This window comes from Cheilinus undulatus, linkage group 6, assembly GCF_018320785.1.
Source record: "Cheilinus undulatus linkage group 6, ASM1832078v1, whole genome shotgun sequence".
Taxonomy (NCBI): Eukaryota; Metazoa; Chordata; class Actinopteri; order Labriformes; family Labridae; genus Cheilinus; species Cheilinus undulatus.
The window spans coordinates 19,342,301-19,370,016 of record NC_054870.1 but is presented as its reverse complement, the minus strand read 5'-3'; the positions used below and the strand labels follow the sequence as shown (position 1 = coordinate 19,370,016).

At 39.3% G+C, this 27,716-nt stretch overlaps 1 protein-coding gene across 5 annotated transcripts in view; it reads right to left on the bottom strand.

The window, feature by feature from the left end:
• Positions 1-27,716, bottom strand: part of atrnl1a (attractin-like 1a) — a 450,037-nt gene that overhangs the window by 79,311 nt on the left and 343,010 nt on the right. For 4 of the 5 annotated variants that reach the window (XM_041790223.1, XM_041790224.1, XM_041790226.1 and 1 more), the window contains one exon: positions 6,048-6,143. In XM_041790223.1, the coding sequence (XP_041646157.1) occupies positions 6,048-6,143 (96 nt within the window). The remainder of the gene's footprint in view (positions 1-6,047; positions 6,144-27,716) is intronic. The other variant, XM_041790225.1, reaches the window with a different exon arrangement.

The following is a 27,716-nucleotide window of genomic DNA, read 5'->3' as shown; positions in this document are numbered from 1 at the left end:
TGCAAAGTTGTGGAGTACTCAAATACAATGAAAATTACTGAAAGACGGCAGTTTTCAGTGTTCATTAAAAATCTTTCAGGTTGTTAAATGTATTAACATTTTGAATAGCAAACTCCAAAATAAAGCTGAACTTTTCTTACCATGATAATTTCATATAATACATGACCTGACTTCACTTTAAAGAGGAGTGAAAAGCTTTTGCAACTGTGTGTTCTGGGTATAGTAGTTTTCAGGGCCTAGGTGCATTTCTATGAGTATATATGAGTGTATATTATATAAAACTGCCTACATTTACAGTATATTTGCATTTATAATTTTTAAATTTACAGCCCTGATGTAAAAGCAGTCATAATTTTAGTTTAACAAATTAACACTGCTCCTGTTAGCCCTATACCGACATACCAGATTTTCACATTCATCCAGAAAACCACTCATACACAGTGTTTGAGAAAAGCTGGACTTCTCAAAGTATTCTCAGAATCTGATTGGACAAACATGGGGTCTGTCTTATTCATGACAGACCAATCACAATGACGAGACAAAACGAGGTGGCAGAGATGTGCAGCTCCAATGCTAACCTGAGCTACTCAACGGCAAAGCATGTCAAAGGCAAAAATTCACTCTAAAGCTCTTAGGAGACATGCGAAAACATCTTAAGAGAAGCTTTTGGTGTGGCTCTTTGCGCATTTTAAAAAAGAAGTGTGGTTAAGGTCTGATTTAGCTGCCACTTTTCTTACAGCTACACTCAAGTGTATACAGTGGCAGTAGCCACTGTATACACTTGCTTTCAGTTTATCGAAACCCCAGCGGTAATGATCCCAAACTCATGCTGGAGCAGGTCGGCAGAAGAGCAAAAACATCTTTCTGTCATGAAAAGTTTTCAGTGCTGTTATTTGCTCTTTATTTGATAAAGAAATTTGGTCCAGTTCTCGTAAAATGGTAGCTGTAGGTTAGTTATCCCAAAAACCTAGAGGATCCAATATGTGATTTTGCAAAGCAGATTACCTTGCTTTCTGTGTCCGTTTCTGAAGTACATTGCAGCCATGAGCAGCTGCATTACAAGTTAATGTGAGAATAAAGAGAACAACATGCAAGCAACATGTTATTTAGCCTGTGTGCAGCGAATTTGCTGTTCACTACTTCCTGTTTTAATGTAAAGTTGATATAGTGAGGGGATATATGACCAGAAGTCTGTACGTGGTGTTTTGATTTGAATCTGGATAGATGCTCTGAATTTCTGTGCATGACTTCCTGTACAAGTCAGTCTGCTCTGTTCAGGCTGACAGGTCCTGGCAGGTGTTCTATCTAAAATAGATGGAGAAGAGCACAGTGGTGCTTCCGGCTCATGCAAAAGACAGATCACGGTGCATGCCGTAGAAACACAAGCGCTGACTACAGACAGAGTGATCATCTCTCGAGCATGTGGAGCTGATGAAACACTGTGCAGATGAACCCTGTGGAAATTATGGTTTATACCTATCCTGCAATGTGTAACTCACAGAATACCACAGGGGGTGCATACATTCTGTCCCTTAGTTTGTATCTGAGGCAGTAAAAGGGTAGGTTAGTGTCTATGTCTATCTTCTCTCCACCCTCTTTAATGCTAAAAAACCAACAAGCCAAATTATTCAAACAAAAACACTCTTTCTCTGTGTTTCTATATCACACTGGACACTCATTTATTGCTATTCACAGCACAACATTTCACTCCACTGCTCTCTGTTTATCTAAACCCTGTGTGTGAATGTCACTGAGATTTCATAACAGAGGTGACTCCACCATTTGAACGACTGCCTCCTCCTCCTCAACCTCAGAAGAAGAGAACATCTGATTTGGTGCAAAGTACCACTGTCACACTGCATGTACTCTGTATTGTCCCCATACAAAAGGCTGATATGAGCCAAGGGGCCAGCTGGCTCTCTGAGGGCCCACACTCCAACCCACCCTGTCTCATGAGGACCCTTCAGGGTCGGCTGGTGAAGGTGAGGTGCTTGCATGTTAGAGAACCAGAGAGGGAGTGCAGACACTCACACCCAGGACAGCTAAATGAGAAGTGGGCTATTGAAAGCAGCTGCATTCTCTCCCCTCAACCCTCCACCTTTGTAAGAATCAGTACTTTCCTGAGGCCTAATGCAAACAGTTTTGAGCTGAGTTGTGTTTGTGCTTACTTACTTTAAAGGCAGAGCAAGTTAAATGTCAAAGCCACAAACCTGAAGATGCCTTCAACATCACAAATGTTGCATATTTTCCTACTTTTGAATTAAAAGTTTGCTATTCTTCTTCTCTAGCTCCAACTCATTGGCGGGTTTAAAGATTATACTACTAGTATTACTAGTTTTAACTAGAAAACCTTGGTAGGCTTATATGTTGTTTATGGGGCTTAGCGCTCAGCAAACACCAAAAGTTGTTCCAATACAGATTGGTACTGACTAACTATACAATTTAAAGTGTGATCACCACCGTGCCAGTCAAAATGGTTGTGATACCATGTTACACCTGCAAACATATTTACTGCCCACAAATGTAATAAACTACAAACATAATACAAATCTGCAGTTTTTAACATAATTATCCCACAAATGTTACCAATGGCGCACATAATAAAAAAATTCCCATAAACTTACGAACAGTTACAGTTGCATGGATTTTTTTATGTTTGCAAGGCAAAAATCTCTGCTGTTTAAAAAACTGCAGTTGCAAATGTAATATGAACATAAAAACTAAATGTTTGTGGTCATTGTTGTTTGTTGTAGCCTTTTCACACCAGTGGGTTGAAGTCAGCTCAAGCTCAAGTCACAGCAAAAAATGGAACCGTAGCCATTTCTTGTTCCCCATGAAACAGGAAGTCATTTTTTCAGAGTCTCGAGACACTGGTAGAGCCATGATTCTTATTAAAGTTAATTTAAATGTGTTAAAACAGCACTCTGAGGATTTTTGGAAATTTGTTGTCAGTCTCAGGAAGTTTGCACCTTGAAACTTTCTGTTTTATGGCGAACAAAACACACATTGGCGCAAATATAATAGTTATTTTGTTTGCAAAGAGCAACTGCTATTACGTTTGTGGTTTATTATGTTTGTGGGTGTCACATACCATACTTCCAAAACATAAACAATAATGGGGTGCTATGTAAAAGATGAAAAGAAGTCAGTGGGATGATGCTTGACTGCAGTAAAAAGAAAGGTTCACATGTCACTCATTGTATCGTATGTTGTCATATCATATTACATTTCAAGTTAGCTGAATGAATGAGGAGAAGAAAAATGAAGGGAAATTTTAGACAGCAGGCAAAAGAAGGGGCCAATGTCTTTTATCATATCCATGCTTACCGTACCATATCGCATTGCATCCCTTTGTACTGTATTGCACTGTATCACTTTGTATCATTGTTGGCAAAAAATCATTACTGGAGATCATTTTGTACAGCAGTAAAGAAAAGAATGGGTCATCAACTTGTACCATATTGTATCATAGTGTATTTTTAAGTATCAATCGCATTGTTTACTATTGTATAGTACATTTTAGGGATTGCCAACCCAGTACCAATTGGCAAAAATCATGTCTAGATATTTTGTACAGCAGTAAAAAGAGGAAGGGGCCATTGACTTGCTTCATAACACATCCTATCAGATCATACTGTATAGCATTGTGTCACACTTCATCACAGGACTTTGTAACACAACATTAGTTACCCAAGATTTGCCAATTATTACCCAGTGCTGGCAGAAATCATGTCTAGGTGTCAGAATCAGCATTAAGAAGGAAGAAATTGTATTGAGAAATCTCTACAACCATCAACCTTCACCAGAGTAATTGCATTGTGATTGTTAACAGCTGATCTGACAATGGCACCAAGGGAGCTTTTGTGCAAAAAAGCTCCACATTTGTTCAGTGACACTGATGATTCAGTGCTCTCACCTCAGCTCAAGCATTCAGAGTGCTTGTCCATGTCCTGAATGCTGTTTAATTCCACAACATTTAGCTGAACATACCCACTGCAGCCCTCTAATCACAAAACAATGGTATAGCTGCCGTCATTCTTCCTGAATTGACGAGGGTCGATGTTGACTTGGCCGTGCAATGCGCTGTGGGATATCTCTGGGCATTCCAAGCAAACCAGATGATGTCAGACTGTCCATCTGAGTTGCTGCCAATTTGATGAATCACAACTCAGTTCTCCTCCAGAAACAACAGACTTCTCTCAGTAGTTCTCACTACATTTTCTGAAAACAAAGATTATGATGTGATTCTTTCTTTCTGTCTGTATGCCCACTTTTTGAGCTTCTCTTGCTGATCCAAACCATGGATATGTAGTAAATCAAGTGTAGATATTGCATTAAACTCAGTTTATTTCTGTGGGAATCGCTGTATGACTGCATATAAAACAATTAATTTCACAATACAAATCCTTATTCCACTATGCATGTCAACGTTATCAGTTTCATTTTTGAACAAATGCCAAGAGAGACATATTTTTAATGTGAAAATGTGACAATACATTTAAAAACTGTAATTTGTTTCATTACCAAAGTTTACATTCATTTTCTGCGTGTTGGTGGTCAAACCGTAACTTTATCTTTTGATGTAGAAATCCAAACACCAAGAAACCTGAAACAGCATATCATAGCACCAATAATAATTTAAAATATTTCCTTGTGATGACAAAGTGTGCTTTTTGTTTGAAAAAGATATCACCGCCCTGCATGACGCACAAATAAAACAGAGACACAGTGGTCTCTGCACCACTCCAATTCAACTTTGCACTCTTGTCACTGAACACATTTTTTATCACCTCTATGTATTTTCATTTCTTTTAAGATTCTAATATATTTTTTGGCACTATTTAGGCTCATTTATGCTCTACGTCTTAACCACATAAGGATACGGGCAGACCTTTCTGTCTTCTGTTCTCTGAAAGCTTACGGACCAAACATAGCAATACCACCGCCAAGCGTGGGGCAATGTTTAACAATGCAGCCAACAGGTCAACCCAGGGAAGCAACAGAGAAGAATCATTTGAAAAATAGGTGAAACTTAATCGAGTGTTCTGAGAAGATGTCACTGAATATTAAGTGAGTTATTAGAAAATACAAACATATCAAAGATGTTAGCTCGCCTGGGCACAGAGACACATCTACAAGAGCACAGCTGGGTAAAGGACGGGCCCGCCATTCTGCTGTCATAGTTTAACACCAAAGCCTTTGCTCTGCCAGATCATTGATAAGTATTTTAACTGAGAAGGAGTTTTGCATTTACTGTTTAAGGCTGAATGTATATGTAAAAAGCAGAGCAGGAAGCAGACCTATGTGCATACAGTTCCAGCTGGATTGGGATTAAAAGAAATGTGTATGACGTGCGTGCACAGTGCTTTATATATCTGAATTTTATGAGCGGATGCCGACTTTGGATTTATGTGCAATTTTCATGTAGATTCTATGCACTGTTTTATAAATGAGACCTCTGACCACCTGTCATCAGTCAGAGCTGATCTGTTGTTACTCTTGATTAATGATGTTTATTTTAAGCACAGAATTATCCCCATGTTCAATGATTCCATGCTTGTAGTTTGGACCCCACATATCATGGAGTTGTTTATGGCCTGAGTTCTCTCATGTATCCTCTGGTGATGGTCTCCAGTGACGTGTCGTATATGAGCAAGTATATTTACTAATGATACTGCCATACACAAGTGCATGGTGAAACTGGAAGTTTTCCTCCAGCCTTAAAGCCCAGTTAATCCATTTTTTTAACTGTCATAACTGTCTAGGCATCCTGTTTTTATTCAAACACAAACACAGAAGGCTCACAACACCAGTATGGCAGACGGTCAGAGGGCCAAGTCTGTATTTGTATCTTTGCAAGTCTGTGTTTATGTCACACTTACTCTGGGATATCTCAGTGTCAGACTTGCCAAAAGCTCCTGCTGTTTCAGCACACATGGATATAAACACAGTGTGTTCAGTGACTGCATTGTGTATTCCTCGATTTTAACACCATTCGTCTCCATTCATTTGTGTAGGTGTTTATTTGGTTGTGAATTTTAATTTACCTGTAGCAGCTCCTCTTGGTCTCTGCCCACCTCCAGTGCTACTGCTACCGAAGCAAAGGGACGACTCGCCATCTGTTGTCGCTCTCTCATCAGCTGCTATAGAGGAAGGAAAAAAAAAAGATTATGATTTTAATTGTTGTTCCAAGATAAAAAATGTAAGTGAAGCCATGAAACTGTTTCAAACTATATAACATGCTATTCATGTACAGTTAGACATTGGTTACCTACAGTTGAGGATCTCAGACTAGCTACATCAGTGTCTTCTTTTAAATCCCCTTTAAAAACATATCTTTATTGGAAAGCCTTCTTGTGAACTGTTTTATTTATGATCCCTTGTTTATGTCATTGTTTTTCCATTGGTCAAGGTTTTTAATATCACATCCAATTTTTCTTTTCTTTTTATTCTTCTATCTAGTCTGCCGAACCTTTTGCTACTACTTGGTGTATTTTATTTTTAATCAATGATTATTTTTCTTTTTATCGTGTTTTTCACTGATGGACTTTGATGTTTTTGTAAAGCACTTTGTAACTTGGTTTTGATAAGTGCTAAATAAATAAACATTATTTTTATTACCTCCGCCAAGGAGGTTATGTGATCGGCAGGGTTTATTTGTTTGTCAGTTTGTTTGTTAGCAACATAACGCAAAAAGTTATGGACAGGTTTTGATGAAATTTTCAGGAAATGTCAGAAATGGCATAAAGAAGAACTGATTAGATTTTGGGAGAGATCCAGATCACCATCTGGATCCAGGAATTTTTTAAAGGATTCTGGACTGTTATGAGATAGGGCTAATGGCAGAGGTCTGCACTCTCTGAGTGCTTTTCTAGTTATTACTATTATTAGTTTGCCACTGAGAAATTTTCAGTAGCATCTGTAGAGCCACCGCAAAATCTTCACCAGTAGTATGCTATGCTTGGTTTATACCTCTGCATCAAATCTAAGCCACAGATAAACCATAGTGACCTGCAGCCTTGTAACCACATTGTACTTGTGCATTGGTACTTCTGCATCACTCTGCAGATGTCTGCAGAAATGCATGGCAGTGTAGTTTACATGCTTTTTATATGTCCAGTTTGTGGTCCCATCATGTTCTCTGTTTGTGTACAGAAAACCACAGAGAATTAAACCGGGTGCATTATGTCGAGCTGATAAACACTGAGCAGTAGTTGATCATTTAAAGAAGAAAAAATGGAGGTATCAGAAGAGATGGAACGAGTAGTTTATGTTTGTTCAGCCACTTAGTGAAGAGGAAATGCCCAAGCGCTATTTTCTAATTTCAGCAGGTAGATCTAGCAAATTGGTTGCTTTCTGCAGCCACTTATTTCACACCAGTGTACACACAATATAGATGATTAAAAGACTGGCAGTCACCCCATGCAACCCAGCGGACCAATCACAGGGCTTGTGCTCTGCATTATTTAAATAGAGCTCAACAGCGCCCGCCCACTTTTCAGCACTGGTTCTGCAAGTGAAATTCAGAACATCCCATAGACATTTCATAAAATCTTTAATACAATGCTTTAAAAGCATTTACCAAGCTAGCTGGCTTGAGTACTCATGTCTATAAAACATAAAATTCAGAGAAGAAACTGCAGTCAAAAACAGAGAAAAAGGTAAGGGTACAAGATTGTGCACAGATTTCTTTAAAAGGAAGGAAACTAATCCCACAGTCCATTTATTTTATTTGTCTTTAATGTTGGCTTTTCAAGCTTTCAAACATTATATGTACCTTTTTTCTGAACTTAATCTTTATTATCATTTATATTTCTGAAATTATGTCAAAATATTTTGTAGTTTCACCATCAATCGCTTCATACTTCGGTGGCATGTATTTTTGTCATCAAGAGTTGACAGCCTTGATTTGCGTGTAGACATTTCCAAGGTAACTCATAGACTGTAGAAAGATTTGGACAAAGTCTTGAAGCCAATCCGCAGGGGCTTCCATATTGAAATCGCGATTTCAACTGAACTTTGGATCAACCTAATGGCCCTTCTAGTAACTCAACTTCCCGTCAGCTACCTAGCTTGCATTCTGGTTGACAGAAACATAGCTTTTGCCTGTCGAGCTATCTGTTAATCAAATGAGATGCGCCAATCAGTCCAAAGTGAGGTTTTCCAAAATAAAATCAAAACCACTGTGGTACAAAAAAATCCACCCCCTGCACAGTGAGAGCTCAAGAAGACATTAGCTGATGAGACATGTTTGTTTTTTTGGACCAGGCTGTGAACCTGTTTTTAACATGTGTAAAAAACAGCTGTTTAACATGTGTTCAAACAGGTCTTCCAGTGTTCCTGCAGCCAGCCTCAAGTGGACGCTCACTGTATTGCATTTTTTTCCACTTCCGCATTGGTTTTATTTTCAGGCCCTAAGGTTGCCACTTGAGGTAACCAGCCCCCCCCCCACCGACATTTTTCTGACATTTGCACCAAACTGATAAAAAGCTGCATTCATGGCTTTTAATTAGCCCAGACGGATATCTGCCTTGAAAAATCTTTCCTGAAAAGGCGTAGCTTATGTGATGTATGTCACAAACTTTACATAAAAGGTAGAATGTTACTGCCTCTAACCAACTTTACCATTCAGAGACCACTCCCATCCTCTCCTGCACCCCTGCACTGCCTGGGTACTGAGGGCTCCAGCTTTAGTAATGCCAGTGCTGGAGCCAACAGCCCAAACAGGTAGTGCTCAGGACCACCACAGTCCACCACAACACTACAGCCTGCTCCGGGCGACTCTGGAGGGGAAAAATCCTCCACTCAAAAGATTGCTCTGAGGCGGGACTCTGTGTCACTTTCTGGCAAGGGGATGTCACTGTCACTCTCGCGTCATCGGGAAAACCCCGTCCTTTTCCTTTTCCTCCTCTCAGTTTCTAACTGCCCATTTTTTTGGGTATTTTTCAAATTTCTGAAGTGAGCTCTGAGCTGGGGGTTTACTTACACTAAATGACAAATACTGACTTATTTGTCATTTAGGCCCAAATTTATGTTAAAACGGGTCCCTTGATAAGATAGAAAATCCCTTTTACAATTGATGAGGCCAATAAGAAAAAAGCAGAAATTAGGGAGAAAATGAGGAGGAAGGAGAAGGAAGAAAGACAGAGGTCAGGAAAGCAGCTGAAAAAGACAAAGAGATGAGAGGAAGAGAAGAGTCAGGAGCAGAGATCAAAGTAAAAATGTTTGATTTGCAGGAGGAAGAAGAAGAGGGAGGACTGGCAGGTGGTGGGGGCATGTAGGGAGTCAGAGAGGCGGTAGAGGAGGGCAGGCCAACTTCATTAGTGAGGAAATGTCAGATGAACAAAGGCAGGCGGCGAGGCCTTTATCAGCATGGGGTCTACATAGCACGACTGAAAACACACACAGATATAAAGAATCCTGCATAAAGTACTGAAGAACTTGTTGTGAGGTAAAATCATGAAAGCCTTTCTGATTATACCTGATCTTTTTTAGAACTCAAAAATGGCAAATCAACAAGCTCACTGCAGCTTCCTCTGCCCTTGTCTTCCATCAGAAGGCCTGTTTTCCAGCTTTTTCCACTCCACCACAGACATGTTAATGGGCTTTTGTTTTTTTTTTACATTTAGCTGCGGGGTGGCCACCTGTTTCACGCAAAACAAACTCATTTCTGGTCCATTATATGCCAAGCTTTAATCATCAGTATGTTGCTGCCTGGTGCTTCCCTCGCCAAACAAACAAATACACGTCTGATAGTTGAAACTAACGGCGGGAAGGCAGATGGAGAATCTGGGCTGCAGACGGTGACCCTTACTCAGGAAGGCAAAACTCTGGTTTGTTTACAACCTCAGATGGTTTTTCGCTAATATGTGCAACATTAAATGAACTTTCATGTAACAGAAAGAGCAACGGCAGCTGAAAGGAAGGAACAGAAAGCTAAAGTAAGAGAAGTCATAAACCTGGGCAAAAATGCTAGTAAGATAGTAGAAGGCGCCACTGTAATGTGGAAAACTCATAGACTGTATTAAACATGGATGTTAAATAGTATTAGTGACCCTTACAATATGTTACTGAAGTAGTGTCTCAAATGTACTGTATATCTCATTATTTTTGAAGTTGTATTAGGTACTTGGGGATAGTAGTGCCATTAATCTCCAGTGATGTCAGTAAGTTTAAACAGGATGCACTTAGAGAAGCTAGGCTGTGCGGCGTAGCAGATGGGTACTGTTTCTGCGCTTAATATAGCGAGTTTAAGGTACAAATGGGCCAAAAAAAAAAAAAAAAACAAGGCTGGTGCAATTGTACACTATGTCAAAATTTTTGAAGATTTAATTTTCACCCGGTGTGTTTGGCACTATTTTACATGGAGAGCTACCAGCTATGTGTTCCTCTGCCTCTGCATATCTGAACAGCTGTTTGGTCCAAGGAAACATGACTGTCACCAGCTACTATCGCCTTGTACAACCAAACTTCAAAAATACAGAAATATCCCTTTAAATTTACTAGCAAACAGCTACAACACATTCGTGGGCCAGTTAGAACAGCCACACTCCTAGTTAACCATAATTCTGATCTTAATTTATCAACTTTGATGAATTATCAACTTTATAAACTCAAAGATTTGTGAGCTATCTGGGCAAAATTCCTAATCTGAACCAAGCTGCATATGTGCTTGTCAGCTTTAAAAAATGGCACTTTGTATTGGTGTGTTTGTGACTTAAAGTATTTGCAGCAAGCCTAAAACAAACCAAGCCTTTAAATTCCATCACCAGGGGGCCCTCAATCAAAACAACAACAAATAGAGATGCACTGCTCACCACAGCCCACCTCCACTGCTTACTTCTTTTTCTGAGCTGTGAGTTGTTCAACAAAAACAGCACTCCACATGTTGTATGCAAACCAGTGTTTTGGTTTCCCTTACTATTTTCACATTATGAGGGAGAAAAGCTTTTAATAGTTTCATTTTTCCCTGGCACTATGAGCGACTTGCAGAGCATTCTGGGATTATTTGTAGCACAAACCAGTAATGGCCCTTTAAACAACTTTTCTCCCTCATTATGAGAAATGCATTCATGAAACCAAAGTGTTGCCTTACTGCTAAGTAACACACAGTTAACAATAATGACCAAGACTTTTTGCAAACTAACTTGTTCTCCAATCTCTTAGGACTAAAAAGTGAGAAATAATCATTCTGTGGCCAAAAATAAATAAATTAATTAATTAAAAAATCAAAATGTTGACATATTGACAAATAGGTGCTTGTGCTTCTTTGTATTGGCTCTATTTGCGCCACTATTCAAAGCTGTTTCTGTCTGCAGTGACACAGAAGGCCACATCACAGGCTCTCTGTCTCTCTCCATTATGTGCTATTCAGGCTGTCTCCATCAGGATCTATGTGCAGTAAGAGTTGCACAGTTTGACAAAGCATGATGGGAGAAAAGAACAGCCTGCCATTGGTTGCCCAGGCCTCACAAAGCATTCTGGGATACAAAATGTCATTTACTATTAGCCACTTGCAGCACAGATGCTAAAAAATGATTTAAAAAGGGGGGGGGGGGTTAAATGTCGGATTTACTGGTGTGGATTTAATATTCAATGACCCTCGCGAATCGACAACATTTCAAGTCCTGAAAGGCTTCCTTAGGGATTTGAAGGCAAAGATAACATTATTGGCTAGTTGTGGCTCAAAAGTTAATTAGCTTTTCGTAACCTGTGTCACTTCTTGTTGTATATGACAAGGCAGGTGTCAGAGGGTTAATGTAAGAGATGTAAGGGGAGCTTGATAAAATATGACACTTTGAAAAATTTTAAAGACATGGGAAAAAAGAAAAAGGGAGATGAATGGCTATAATTATTCCAAAAAAAAATTTTTAAAAACGATGATAGCACCTTGGAATGTATTGCCATTTTAAAGGAGTTAGTTTGAATGGCATAATGATTTTGTGAAATTTAAACTAAGGAAAACTGAAGTTCTCCAACTTACAGCAATCTTTTAAAAAGTAAAACATTTTATCAGTCTAAACAGCTAGATCTTTGTGTGGTGAAAAGTAAAAGATAGGCAGGAAACAAAAGAGGCACAAAGAACGTCTAACACATACAAAAAAATAATGAAATAAAAGCACAAACAGATCAAGAAAGCCAAGAGAAAGAAACAAAGCAAAAATGAATGGAAGAAAAAAGCAAGGACTCCTAAATGTCACTGACATCCACCTCCTGTTACCTCGGCCAAAACACAAGCACCCCCTGCCCCTCTGCGTCCTCACTGCTGCTGGAAAAAGAGGTTGCACATTGACATTACCCAGCTGTCAGGTGTTGTGCTATCATGCTGCCGGCTGCATGCTTGCCAGTGTCAGACTCTTAAAGCATGAGTGAATCCTACAACTGTAGCTACATCAGCACAGTCAGGTGCTCCGGCGGCGGTAACTGCTCTGCTAGCAAGCCGCCGTGCAGGCTAATGTGATGTCTTCTCTTGTTAGCTGTCAGGACTACGCTAACGCTGCCTGCATGACAGGTTGTGCTCGCTAGCGTCGCTGTTAGCCTCCTGTTGATGTCAGCTTAGATCTGTTAGATCTTCTGTGAGAGGGAGCAGGGGAGATGGAGGGTGTCTGTACTGGGAGATTTGAATCACTGTATCAGCTTTGAACATTTTAGAGAGAAGTGGCTGTTATTTTGTCTTATTTGTGCCGTCTTTATTGTACTTCTACGCTGACTATTCATTTTTACACTGGTTTATTTTGGCTTTATATACTGACTTAAATGTGTTGTATGTTGTTAAGCAGCATTTTTACATAAACTTGAAAAATCAATCCATTATGAATAAATGGAGAAACTTCTGCATGTAACTTGTCCAAAGTGTGCACACTTCATTGTACAGTTAAGCAATTAACATCCTGCCCCGTGGCATTTATGAAAATGCAAAGCAGGCCATGTTCATGCTGAACTATTAACAAGATGGCAAGACAGCAGCTTTGAAAGGTGCTGATTGAGTGCTTAAGAGGAACATGATCTTAGATTTAAACCTAATGAAAATATCTCTGATAAAAAGGGTGGAAAATGTGGTTTTATTTGCATTTTTGATACCCCTTGATGCATATACATTTGGGAATTTTATACACAAAGTCTCTGTCATTCCTCCTGTACAGTTCAGAGATTTGTGGAATTTCAAGGTGCACTGAAATTGTTTGGTTACAAGATGAGGGTAGTGGAAGAGTAAAGGGGAGCCATAATTGAAACTGAAGCACAGTCGAGTGGAGTGTGCCTGCAGATCATACATTTCTTATGGTCACTCTCACAGACTGTTCATCTGAGATGCTGTATATCTCAGGAAGGAAATGCCATACATTTCCAATGCAAAGTATTTCAATTACAATATATTATTTGAAATTCAACTTTATTCATAAACAAAGTCTGGCAGTTATTCATGAAATAACCACATTGCAAACATTACAGACTAAACAACATTTCATAAATAAAACAGAAATTAAGGTCAAAGGTCCAATTCAGAATGTACCTGGCGGTAAATTTGAGCAGAAGACAATTTACGCTAGCTAGTTAACGTTACTTCATAGGCCAGTGTAGCTATGTTAGCTTTAGTTATGTAAGCTTTAGCAAATGTAGCTAAAATTACATAGCTACGTGAGCTACGTAGATATGTGGCTTCGTAGCTTACATAGCTAACTTTAGCTTCTTGGCTTCAGTAGTATAGATGTATATGAGATTTGTGAGCTTTAGCTACATTTGCTACAAAGCTCTGTCAGCTTCGTAGCTTCCATAGCTAACGGAGCTACGTAAGACACGTTTGCTACATTAGAATGTTTATGGAGGCATTTATGGAGGATTATTCTCCTGTGAGCAGACTATTGACTTGACTGTATTAAACATTTTGTAATTAGATTTTACAGGTCAGGTTTTTAACTTTTGGTATCCTAACCCTTACCTAACCCGACTGAGAGATTATTTTATAGTTTTAGTTTTATTTCTGTTCAGACAGATGCAGCATCTCACAGTAATGGCCTGAGCAAGAGGGCATCTGTGAGCTACAGTCTGCAGCCAGAACCTTTCAGTAACTATGGAGAGAGAAAGGTGGGGAATGACATGCAGGAAAGGAGCAACCGCTCCAGACCAAAAGACCACAGCCTCTGTATATAGTGTATCATCACCACTACTATACCAGTGTCCTATTCACTATGCTGTCTGCCTTGGTGTGGAATTTTTGTAGAAATTGCATTTCTAAATCCCTTTCTATGTAGTCTGCACACAGTTTGAGAATGTGTACATAATATGCTGCTGTGAATGCTGTAAAAAAGCAAATATCAGCAGCAGAGTGGACGTGCCGTTGCCGGACTGGAGTGCCGGACTGTGGACAGTCTGAATGACTAGAGAGAGGGTGATTTTCCTCCACAGAACAATTCGCCGGTAGATCGCGGTGGGTATAAAAAGGTGAATTTAGTTTGAAATTCCTCATTCCTGTTCAAAATGTTAAAACGTGGAGAGCTCACTGAAAATGAAAGAGTCCGTATTAAAGCACTTCATGATGCTGGACGGTCTCTGAGACAAATATGACAGGTGGTCTAATAAATTTGTTAAGCACTGTATTTTCTCCCCAAAACACCTAATGGGTTAAATGAAGTCTATTCACTGGCTGGGCTGTATGACACACCTTAATGAATGGTGCGTGTGTAGAATAGTAGTGTGGAGAAAAGGTCATCCCTACTAACCGACACACAGCACATATAAAAGTAATAATAGTTAGAGTTATAATGATATATAGGGTTTCTCAAACAGGATCCAGAACGTGTGGTTTACATAGAAGACCCATCACTATATACTGTAGAATCTCTGCTTGTTTCTCTAATGATCATAATGATATTAACTGGATTCTAAAAAGTGAAAAAAATGTTTGAAATGACGTTATTACAGGTAAAAAACTTTTCATGGTTGAGTTTTTGTTTAGATAACTTTACTATAAGGGTTCATTCATGTGTAAATTTGACTCATAGAGGTGTTTTCTCAGCTCTGCTTTCCCCAAAGCCTCTGTTCCTGTGTTACTGAGATTAGATAAACTGGCCAAGGTGAGATGGGTCACTTTTGTGAGTCTTTGTATGTGACCTGATACACCAGTCTAGACAGTGGAATTATGTATGGACATAAATGTGAGAGTGGTATTCAGCACTGTGTCAACTTTTAGACTCTTGTAAGTATGCATGGTGTGTATGTCTGTATTAATTGTGCATATGGACACTTTAGTGTCAATCACTTTTCATGCATGTCCATAGGAAAACAAATGCACATACTAATTTGATCAAACAGATCACTTGTCTGTGTGTTCATGCATGCTTTGTTAGTTTAATGCCCCTTTGACGAGTCCTTGAGTGGGCAACAAGGACAAGGCAGCGGCCATCTTCTGTCTGCCCGTTGGGCTGTAAATCAGCCATAAAATGGCTAATTAACTCTGCTGTGCTGTAAACAAGCAGCGCAACACTAGACACCAAAAATCTTGATGAAAAAAGTATTGGAGGAGAAAGGTGGGTTGAAAGGCTGGATGAATCCAGGCAAGAAAAAACAGCAATATTGCTTTTAAGGAATTTAGCTGGATGTTAACAATTCTAAGAGAGAGTTAACATTTTCTGCAAGTATTTCTCAATGCTTTCACTCCATATTGAATGTCCCTGTGTTTATCTAGCGTCATAGGGAGGCGCGACATCCAAACATCCATTAATGCATCCATCCCGCCGTCTCAGCTGGACAAACAGATGCATAAACAGCTGGGAGGGAAAAAAGAGGCTACAACAATGAAGCCAATCACATGGCGAATTATGCTTCACAGAACGCAGCTCAACCAAAGTAGCACCTGCAAGCTCAAATTGCCAGTCCTGTTAGACGGATTGGAAATACCTGTGTAATGTGCTGTTTGCTGATTTCGGATGCACTCTAGTGCAAATGACGGGTTTCACAACACGACGAGTGGTTCACTGCTACTGTGGCTGTAATTAAACTCCACATCAGTTGTTTGAGGGAAAAACTGGAGCAATTGCAGCACATTTGCAAGCCTAGCTGTTTAAGTTAGTGTTTGTGTGTCGGTAAGAAGCTCTAGGGAAGTAATGCAGAAACTGATCTGTGTTTTTGTTAAATAGTTGCCGGTTATGGATGGTGTCATGGGCAGGATGTAGATTATCGTTTTATTCTGACAGTCATTAAAATATGTATACACTTTTTGACCACGTATTTTGGGACAACATCAGGAAGGAGGTACCAAGATACTGTTTGTTTCTACTTCAGTGCCTGTTTGTTGTCAGATATTTTAGAGCTGCTTGGTTAAGTTTAGTAAAAAAAAAAAAAAATGGTTTTGACATGAAATAAGAACTCAAACTTGAATTTTTTTTCCTGCAGACATCAAACATCAGTCTGGTCTACACTGCAGCATTTGGCCTCTCATTGCCTTGAAACATTTTTGCAAGCTAACTATATAGACCTTTTTTCTCCAGACATCCAATTTCACTTCAGATTATTTTACATTGGAATTATTTTCACTTACACAAAACTGTACAGGCCTGAATTTTGATCTTCCTACAGCTACTGGACTCCCAGAAGATCTCTGGAGGAGGTACGTAGTCTGCAATGACTTGGACTGATGGAGTAAATTAAATAGACATAAAAATATCTATATTGTTCACATATACATGTTAGTGAGTAGTGTATCAGTCCAGATGAATCAAATCCATGCCAAATGTCTGGTTTTAAAGCGATAAAAACAAATGTCAAATCACAATGTTTAAATCTATCTAAAACAAACTTTACTAATTGTCCAAATCAGCGAACAACAAGGAAAAAGATGGATTTCTATGATGTGAATATAGAAAGATAAGAACCAAACAGACAACACACCACACTCAGACACACCAGACAGAATTTGCTGATAGTGACCTTCTTAACAACACATTTTTCATCCAACATTACTGCCCCTGCTCCCCCTGTAGATGTAATGCTACATCAGCGCCCATGTTCCTCCAGTCAATCTGTAACCTAACAAGATGGTTTAATCAATGCCACAGAGGGCTGCAGGTTTAGGGCTGATTAATGTTTTAATCAGAGATAGGAGGGAAACAACCATCTTTGGACAGGGCGTATAACTCTTACAGACTGATCCCAAATCCACAGACAGTCACTGTTTCAGCTATGGATTGTGAGTGATTCTACTTATTTAGGCTTATAGTCCAAGAATGAGCATCAGATATCAAATTTTTTCCACTAAAAACAGGATTTTAAAGAAGAAACTGCAGTAAAATTGCCAACCAAAATATCTCCTTGGGGCTTTCAAGGCTCCAAGAAGTGCACAATATAGTTCCCTCTTAAAAAGATGTCTGATGGGTGCTCTAAAAGTTAATAAAATATAAAAGGGAACAGATGAAAAGGGTGAGCATGACAGTACATTTTATGGTTCAGCAGCAGGGAAAATCTTATTGTAATATGAAATCTGGTCGAGCATTACGTGATTCCCTGAAATAAGTACAGTGAAAGAAAAAGCAGGATAGGGCAATACATCTGTTGGAGGTTTTGAATCTCAATTTTTCTGATGATTGCACTCAGGCGTGAAAGTTAAAGGAGTAACACATGCCATCTGAAAAACGAGCTCTGTTCCCTTAGATTTGATTAATGCACCTTTCTGATATATCTTTATCCATCCATCCATTTTTTTTTACCCCTTATCCCGTTCGGGGTTGCGAGAGTGCTGGAGCCTATCCCAGCTGTCACTGGGTCAGAGGTGGGGTACACCCTGGATTGGTCGCCAGTCAGGACTGACATAAAGAGACAGACAACCAGGCACACTCACATTCACACCTACGGACAATTTTAGAGTCTCCAATTAACCCAATGAGCATGTTTTTGGTGGTAGGACGAAGCCAGAGTACCCAGAGAGAACCCATGGGTGCATGGGGACAGAGCATGCAAACTCCATGCAGAAAGGCCCTGTGAACCAGGGACCTTCTTGCCATGAAGCAACAGTGTTAACCCCTGCACCGCTGTGCAGCCCTGTATGTCTTTATGAGAATGAAAGACACAGGAACTACTACAGCCTTTTTTCTAACAATTCAGTAGCATAAATCTACTTTGTTGTGCAAATGCAAATAAAAGAATGCTTTCTAAAACACTGGAACAATATATTAAATTAGCACAAAGACAACAAATCAATTATGTTGAAATGATATAATTTTGTAGAATTTTTATGACAATTTAGTATTAGTATCTAGAATTAGTATTAGTAGACACAAGTTTTAAAAAGCTCTCAATCAAAACCATAAAAAAAGATGATAGAGGTAGCACCCCGCCACTGAGAAGAACTCAAAATAGATCATAATCTAGACAAACAGGGGGAGCTTGGGTGACAAAAGAAGCATCTGATGGATGAAAATATTCCTGATTTTTTACAGGTAAGCAGCAGAATAACTAAATGAGAAGGAGCGATAGCCAGTACCAGTTCCCACCTTCTTATGTATCAGTGATGGCTGAAAAATCCAGTAGACAGTGACTCAACACTCAGGACACAAACTGCATAATGTTTTTCTCTGTGTCCTTGAACATCAATAAATCACTTACACAAAAAAGTACTGGCACTCCTGATAAGCAAAACCTTTTCTAAAAATATACATTGTACCTTGCAGGTACATATGACCACCTTGTTTTGCACTCCTTTCAAAAAGAGTAAGGAATGAAACTATGGTTTTTAAGTTCCTCTCTATATCTTTGTTCCAATGGCAGCAGGATAAAACAGCAAGACGTCCTTCAACTGATTTACATTTTCTATTTCTTTTTCAAGGATCCCAAGGCCTTAAGAGCCCACAAGGGAAATATTATCCCTACATTCTTTTTAATGTGTGCCCAAAAGTTGGCTCCAATTTCACAATGTCTAGAATACATCCAGAGGGAGGTCTGTGTGAGGCGTTTAACCCCTAGACCTTCCACTTACTGTGACACCAAAAGCAAACTTATATTTCTCACTTTTGCCCCTGATTTCTATTTTGGATAAAAAAATAGAAACTTTTTAACAATGGCTCAATTTGTTTATTTTAATTCAAGGTAGCACAGTGATTAAAATACTTTTCATTTAACTGAGTCATCTAAAATTCTGTAAACTTTTAACCTTTGCAAAAGAGCATCTGTTGACCTAAAGAAAATAATCAATTTCATAGCTGAATCCAAAAAAAGACTATAGGCTTGAAAAACAGAGCAAATATCAGTCCCTCTGTCAGTCTAAATGCACTTAAATAACATTTACGTAATCTTTGGTTGGCCTTCCCCCTTCAGTTTATTGAAATGTAATTTCTGACATCTTACATGTGATGACATTAATGTGCTGATGCTACCCTATGCTTCACAAGACCATTTTTAAAATATTTTTTGATGCCTTTATGTTTAGAGAGTAGGACAGTGGTTAAAGTTGGAAACTGAGTGGGGGGAGAGACACACAGGAAAGGAGCCACAGGCCAGACTTTAACCCAGGACATCCGCGTTCACAGGGTGCAACCTAGCCGCTAGGCCATCTGCGGCCCCACCAGTCACCTTTCTAAACAAAGTCATCAAATAATGATGCTTGGTCACAAAGTGTACCCTTAAGCATCAACATTAGATCCAATGGGCTTTCAACTACCCCTACTGATAACCCATCTAACATTTACCCCTTAAAGCCTGTTGTATCATATTTCATACATACTTTTATTATACCTCTATCTAATCAATATGATCAATAAATTACTAAAAAAAACCTTCTAAATACAATCTGATAAATGACACCTATTGTATCAAATGAGATACAAAAAAATATACATTATATTTTACAGAATTTATTTATTCTATTATTTTTTTTTGGGGGGGGGGGCAGTAGAAAGTTAAATAATTATTTCAGTCCCAAAAATGAGAATTTTCTGGCTATAGTTTGTGTTTTCAGGCTTTAATTGGTTAATACTTTTGGTGATGTATTGGAAAGACAGAGAAAGTTCCCTTTTTAAGTTCAATTTTTTGGCTTTTGCTTTTAATGGATAGGACTGCTAAAGAGAGAAAGAACATATGTGGGTAGAGAGTGGGGAAAGACATGCACTAGTGCCAAGACTGGAATTTGAACCTGCGGCCAGTGCATCAAGGTCCTGTAGCCAGGACCTTGGCTACAGCCAGTTGGCTAATGCCAATTAAGTAATAGAAAATGAGTGAAACTGATTAGGGGTCAACTGATTTTGGATTTTCATAATTGATACTGGTTATTAGAAGTCATCAAGACAGTCTGGCTGCAGACTGTACATCTCTGATGGCCACTCTCACAGATTGCTAAAATGAGAAGCTGTCTTTTTTAGAATGGAAGTGCCAGTATGTTTTATTTTCTTTTTAACTTAATTTTATCCATAAGCAAAGTTTGGCAGTTACATTCATAAAATGACCACAATGCAAGCATTGCAGAATAAGCAACATTTCATAAATTAAACAGAGAAAAAGATCAGAGATATAATCTGGGATTCATTTATGTATCCACCCATTTTAGAAGTAGTTACATGATGGATCGCTTTAGCTGCTTTAGTTTTAGCTAAAGCTAATGTAGCTATGCTAGCTATATGGTAACATTACTACATAAGCCAATGTAGCTAAGGTAGCTCTACCAGTGTGAGTTTTAGCAGATGTAGCTAAAGCTTATGCAGCTACCTAGGGAACATACTCTAGCTACTTAGCTTCTTTGTGAGCTTAGCTTCAGCTATATTTGCTATGTGGCTTACAAAGCTAACAGAGCAACAGTAGCGACGCCTGCTGCATTAAAATATTTTCATTCAGTGCAAACCTTTGTTTCTGTAAGCAGAATTTTTACCCAGCTTTATTTAATGTTTCATTTCGCAAGTAAGGTTTTTAATTTAACTTTTGATACCCTTACTTTAACCCTTACCCTAACCCTAAACAGAAGTTTAATCCAATTTTAATTTCAAAGTTGTAGCTTGTATTTATATTCTGAAAAAGATTACTTCTCAGATGAATGGTCTGTGAGAGCGGTCTTCCAAATATTTGAAACTGATGGGCATTTGTTATGACAAACAAAATGAACTTGCTGTGAGAAATGTAAAAATGTATGTTAAAAACAATAAAAAAGAACTAGTTCACACTAACTCTTAAATACAAGAAAGTGAAAACAGGAAGTGATGCCATACCTCACTGTGTCAGTGGCACCAAGGCCGCTGTGTAGATTGGCTGGTTGCCAGAGTGTATTGCAGGTGGGGGCATTTGGTGAGACCCTGGAGAAGAAAAAGTGCCAGAAGGGAATACACACCTACCAGTGGAGCCACTAGCACATGTTCTGATCAATTAATTCTATTGATTATCAGTAAAATCACATGCTGATACAGGTAATCGGCAAAAGGCCAAATAGCTGCCTCAGAAATCAGCACTTGCCAATAATTAGTCTACCTCTAAAACAGATGATTCCTGTAGCATTTATGTGACACACAGTAATAGTCTGTCAGTGCATTAGTATTGTATATACTGAAGTAAGATCTGGCTTGATTGTCAATATCAGTGATGCACCTTAATCAAAGACAAGGACTCTGTTAGACATGAAGTCCTTTACTTTGTGCAGCAACTTGGCCCCAGTCTTAGATTAGTAGTCTAAACTAAAAAAATCATAGCCATAAATGCTAATACATCAACCTGGAAGGCAACAATACACATGCAATTTCAATAAAAGCAGTGCAAAGACAAGAACCAAAAACAATTTCATCATTGTTGGTATCCCATGATAGGCATCAACATAAAACCCCACACATATTAATACCGCTATGATTAACACTGATGGGTTTTCAATTATTCCCTCATTATGTGGCTTTTGATGCTCACTGCTGTGTCTGGAGACAGATAGGATTTAAAGCTTTGCCTCTCCAAATAAACATTATTAGAAGAAAAAAGAATGAATTAATTCAGACACAGCGTCTGCAGGGACACCTCTGGTCTGCTTGTTTGATACAATACAGCTGCTTCACAAAGGACACACACATGGATGCGCTTGAGGATTTACATCATAAAAACCCTTGAAAAACAGCCAAATATCTTTGTTGTATTCTATTAGACAAACAGGTGTGAGCACATAAAGAGAGTCTTACACAGACAGTCACACGCAGACTCCTCTGCCTCGCAGATTTTGTATGCTAGGGAAGCCACAATCGAGCCGCGATAAGAAATCTCATTTCCGGCATGTTTGCCAAGTTTCCAGGCGACATTTGTCTCCTGGCTGAATGTGGTGAGAGGGATCTGAGCCGAGTAAACAAGGGGACAGATATCCTCCATTGATAGGAACCACCACTCCAGATCAGAGTCCAATACAGCATCCGCAGGAACGCACAGAGCACTCAAGAATCTCTTAAGAGGAGGTGGTGTAGTCCTTTCACCAGTTTTCACCAAATAACATCCGCAAATCTTAAAGGACCTTTTGGACAAAACCTGGACACAAGTTTGTGTGCATAATGATATTTTACAACATATTTTCAACCAAGATTATCAAGCACTGACACTTCGTCCATGCACCTCCGTTTACTTTTCAATCCCATAAAACATCGCAATAGATTTAAAGGTCTTTAACTTTCTGTCTGAAATTTGCTTAACTGGCAGATTTCTGGACTTGAAACCAGATTGTAGTGGGTAAAGATCTTTGTCTTTTAATCATCCAGTAAAAATGATACCTAGATCGTCAGATTTTCTTTTTAACTCTAAGGAAAATAAATTACACAAAAAACTATGAATGAAAAAGTGAAGTGTGTTTACAGAACTACAAAAGAATCACAATTAACATAGAGAAATGTATTCACTTTTTTGTCTATTTGTTACAGTCTGGACTAATACATACTGATGCATGGATTGTCATTTGTGAAAGTGAATATGATGTTTTGGGATTTTATTGGGTGTACATGCTAGATTTTTGTGTCTTTTGTGTCTCACCCTGACATGTATCCCATAGTATTGGCCTGGATGTAAGACAGGTTTTCTTACAGCCTGTGTACCCCCTCATGGCTCAGATAAGCCGTCGCCTCCAGCTGCAATGTCAGGGGTTGAAACAGTGATTGTTTGGAACAAAGCAGCTCAGAAAGTGGGTCAGGTGAACTGATAACTGAGGCGGAGTTATGATGCCAATCTTAAGATAACAGTTATCAATGCAGCATTTGTATCAGATCACCATCTAAGATCATCCAACTTGTGGACTGCATAAAACGACATTATACTCTGCAAGAGAGAGCTCTGGTTATCAGAGAAAGAGGGAAGCATTTTACTGTAGGTGCATGGAATGTGGCATAAAGGAAACAAGTGAAGGAGAGTTATGTTGGCATATAGGAAACAGGGCTGGGTGGGACATATGTTTATCATCATGAGAACTATATAGATGACCCACACACACAGCCATGGTGGATTACGCTACCAAGGTAGATGAACTGCTCTACAACTTTGACACTGACTACTTTAACAGACACAGATTCTTTGGCAGCATCCAAGGCATTTGGGGATGTCTTGGATGCTGCTTTGCAAGATGGATCGGCTTGATGTCTTACAGTACATGGAACCTGGCCAGCCCATTGGCTTGGCAATGCTAGCAACTCATGCATATGTGAAATATACTCTTGTGCATCTGTAAAATAAAGTTTAAATTATTTTCTCCTTTCAACCCAAATATTTTCTCTCGTGTAGCTCTGCTGAAGTTTAACCTCTTCTAGTTTGAACTAATTGGACGCTTGCAAAGCTTTCAGTGCAGTTTCCTTGACGTCGGTGATTTGTTGTAAATGGGCTTAAAATTGCAAAACCACTGGTCTGTAAAGGTCCTAGCAAAACAGTGGGAACTGATTGGAGGGGTGTTTATGTGCTGCAGAGCTGAGTGTTCAAAGTTGTAATCAGAGGAGATGTTCTTGACTGTGGGTACAAACAGAAAACTCGAACTGTCATAAAGTGCCTTGTCTTCTAGTATGGGAACCCTTCTGAAATACTCTGATAACCAACCATAAAAACAGCTACGACTCCAGCTTGAGTGAGGCAGACAATCTAACAGCAGCAGAACATCTTCAACACATCCTGGCATGGCGGTAGAATAAATCCCAATTGATTCTGAGAGCTAATTAGAGAGGGCCAAAGAGACAAAGAGAGACAGAAAGGGCTTATAGATCGTAGAGCTTGTAGCTGTTACCCTGAACAAGGCAGACACATTCTTGTATTATGACCAGTAAGTCCCATTCACATCTAACTGCCAGGCAATTACTGCTAACATGTTGGCTAGGGAGAGAAGGAGAGGGAGAAAAGACATCACAGAGAGACTGAAACATTCCACAAGAAAAAAAATCAGCCAAATCATTTATGGTTAGTAAAAAAAAAATCTGTTTTATGCTCATACATGCTTTATTTGATGGACTGAACACTGGAAAATAATTTAAACTGTCTGAGGCTGTCAGTTATCTTGAGTCTCAGCCAATAAAAAACAAAAAAAAGAATCATATAATCTAACTACATTATGACTTTTTCCTTCAAGGTACCATGGATATGTTAGCAGGCTTGGTAGAACAAGCATCAGATCTTAGAAGCCCAGTGCAAAGTTACCATGGATTGGGGATAGTAGTACTCCACGTTGCTTCTTTTGCTTAATAAAACACTGCTATTCCATATGAGGCCTGTACACTTATGAAAACTCCCACTCTCCTTGGCAATAGTGTTTTCTTTTTCTTTTTTTGTTTGTTTGTTTTTTTGCTTTATCTTGTTCAGTATTATATTTGTCTCAATATGCTTGCTAACAGAACCAGACTCCTCACTTTAGCTTAGGTGGCATAGTGCCCCAATGACGGAGGTTGTAAGTGCAGTGATACCCACTTAGGTTTAGAGGGGGAATTAGAGAATCATCTTTTTATTTACCTATCCTTTGCTGTCATATTTTAGTGGGGTATGGGATATACACGAAACAGCCAAAGTATTTGGCCACATGTTAATAACTAAATTCAGGTGCTTCAATCAGACCTGCTACCACAGGGGCATAAAATCAAGCACCTAGCCATGCAGTCTTCTTCTGCAAACATTTGTCATACAAAATGGGTTGTTCTCAAGATCTCAGTGACTTCAATGGTGGTACTGTGATAGCTGCAATCTTTGTAATAAGATGGTTTGTGAAATGCCATCCCTGATGGATATTCCACCGTCAACTGTAAGTGATATTATTTAAAAGTGGAAGCATTTAGGAACAACAGCAACTCAGCTGTGAAGCATAAGACCATGTAAGATCACAGGGTCAATGACTGCTAAGTTGCATTGTGTGTAAAGGTCACTAACACTGCTGATTTCACAGCTAAAGAGTTATGAATTTCCCTGGCATTGATGTATACATGAATACCGTGTGGCAGGAGCATCATGACATGGGTTTTCATGGCCGAGCCAGTGCATAAAAGCCTCACATTACCAAGTCCAATGCCAAGCAACAGATGGAGTGGTGTAAAACACACTGGACTGGGGAGCAGTGGAAACATTCCTTGACTGACTGCATTGTGCCAAATGTGAAGTTTGGTGGAGGAGGGATAATGTGATGAGGGTGTTTTTCAGGGTCTGGGATGGCTCTCTTATCTCTAGTGAAGGCCAGTCTTAATGCTTCAGCATACCAAGACACTTTGGACAGTGCTCTGCTTTCATCTTGTGGCAACAGTTCAGGGGAGACCCTTTTCTATGCTAACACGACTGTGCCCCAGTGCACAAAGCATGGACTATAAAGACATGGTTTAATGAGTTTGATGTGGGAGAACTTGACTGGCCTACGGAGAGCCCTGACCTCACACCCAGTGAGCACTTTTGGGATGAACTGGAAAAGAAATTGCAAGCCAAGCCTCCTCGTCCAACATCAGTGACTAATCTCATAAATGCGCTGCAGAACGAATGGGCACAAACTCCCACAGAAACACTCAAAATCTTCTGGAAAGCTTTCCAAGAAGAGTGAAGGCTGTCATAGCTGCAAAAGGGGGGGGGGGGGGGCAACTCCATTTTAAAGTATTTTGCATGTATTTAAATAGATTGTCATTACAATCCCGTTGGTGTAATGGTCAAGTGAGCAAATACTTTTGTCCATATAGTGAATGTGAGGCTTTCAAGGTTTGTTTATGGTTTCCATTTTAAAAATGTAATCTACAATCTATGAACCTCTTGGCAAGCCACTGTAAACCCAGCTATGTACAATGTGTAGCTAGCAAGCAACTATTTGAAGACCCTGCCTTTCAACAAAGTCACTGGCTAACATGAAACAGTTACAGTGAACCATACGTCTCATAATGTATGTAAGGCATGTGATTACTGTCACAATGTATAACTTTTCCAAGCCTGTCACAGACAATAAATAGTAAAGTCTGACAAGAAAGTACTTAAAAACTGTAAAAGTAGAGCATTAAATTTGACATGTGCAGCAATTTTGTTAGATTTATGTAAACCTGAATAATTTATTTGGTATCAGCCAGACTAAACATTTAAAAATAGAAATGGTGGAGGCTCAGTGCTTCACTGAAGTGTCGGATCACAAGAAAATATAGGCTGGTAAAATGTCTCCTCTCGTTTTGTCTTTCCCTCTTCGTTTTTCTCTCTGTCCATCCCTCTTTACTTCAAATGTAGTGACCACAGTGTTAAGCAGTGTGGTGACCCGGCCCACTAAATCACCACCCACTTACAGACAGAGGGCGAGAGACATGAAAAAAGAGGAGAGAGAGAGAGAGAGAGAGCTGCAAGGCAAGAAAAGTGGGCCGTTTTCTGGGGTCATCCATTACATCCCATCACATTAGCCCTCATCACTGGCTGGCTCGGACAGCCATCATCCATTCCCATTCTCCACAGGCCAACACGCACACTCACAGAAGGAGAGACAGCTAAGGATAACTGGGCTGTGTGAGTGTTTGTGTTCACAGCTCATCTCTCCATGGCTGATAGAAGTCCAGCAGTTGGAGCTGATCTATTGTACCTTGCATAACTCACTCTCAAGTTACACAGCCTACATAAGTTCAAACAGAATCGAGAAGCGTGTGTGTGCTCCACATGGTTTCATAAGGTTCCAACAATTACCCAGAATTTTAAACACATATATATAAATATTGTGCTGGTACTGGCCTAAACCATATACAGACAGTTTTGGTAGTAAAAGTAAAACATAAGGTTGTATTTCTCTGATTTTTTTTAAGGTTAATAGCTAGTAGTGCAAAGACTCATAAGAACTGTTAATAAAAAGAAACAGATGACATCCTTAAACCTCCCCTAAGAGCAGTGTTAATTTCTTCGTGTAAAATGTGTCAAAAAATGTTTAGCAAAACCTTTTTGAGGAAGACGAGACGGTTCCCAGACAATAATTGATCACTGTCAATGAAAACTCTGTGATATAATTAATTTGTACTTTTTCTTTACAAGATTAGACAGTAGTAAAATGCAGGGGTACAGTTGGGTGTTAGCAAACCTGTGCAGTGTGCTGCAGCATGGCACAGAGACCATGTAGATCCTCCCAGGAGTGTCATTCAGGAAAATAACATGAGCTAAGTGTACGTCATGTATATGAGGTAGTACATCGTGTTAACAGTAGATGGCAGCATGACAAAGGAAGACTGATATGTAGAAGTGATCAGGGCAGGACTATTTATCATGTAAGACTTAAAGAAGATAGGACACATATTAAAAGAGGTGCTACTGGTGTCTTACAGAAGGTGGCGCTACAG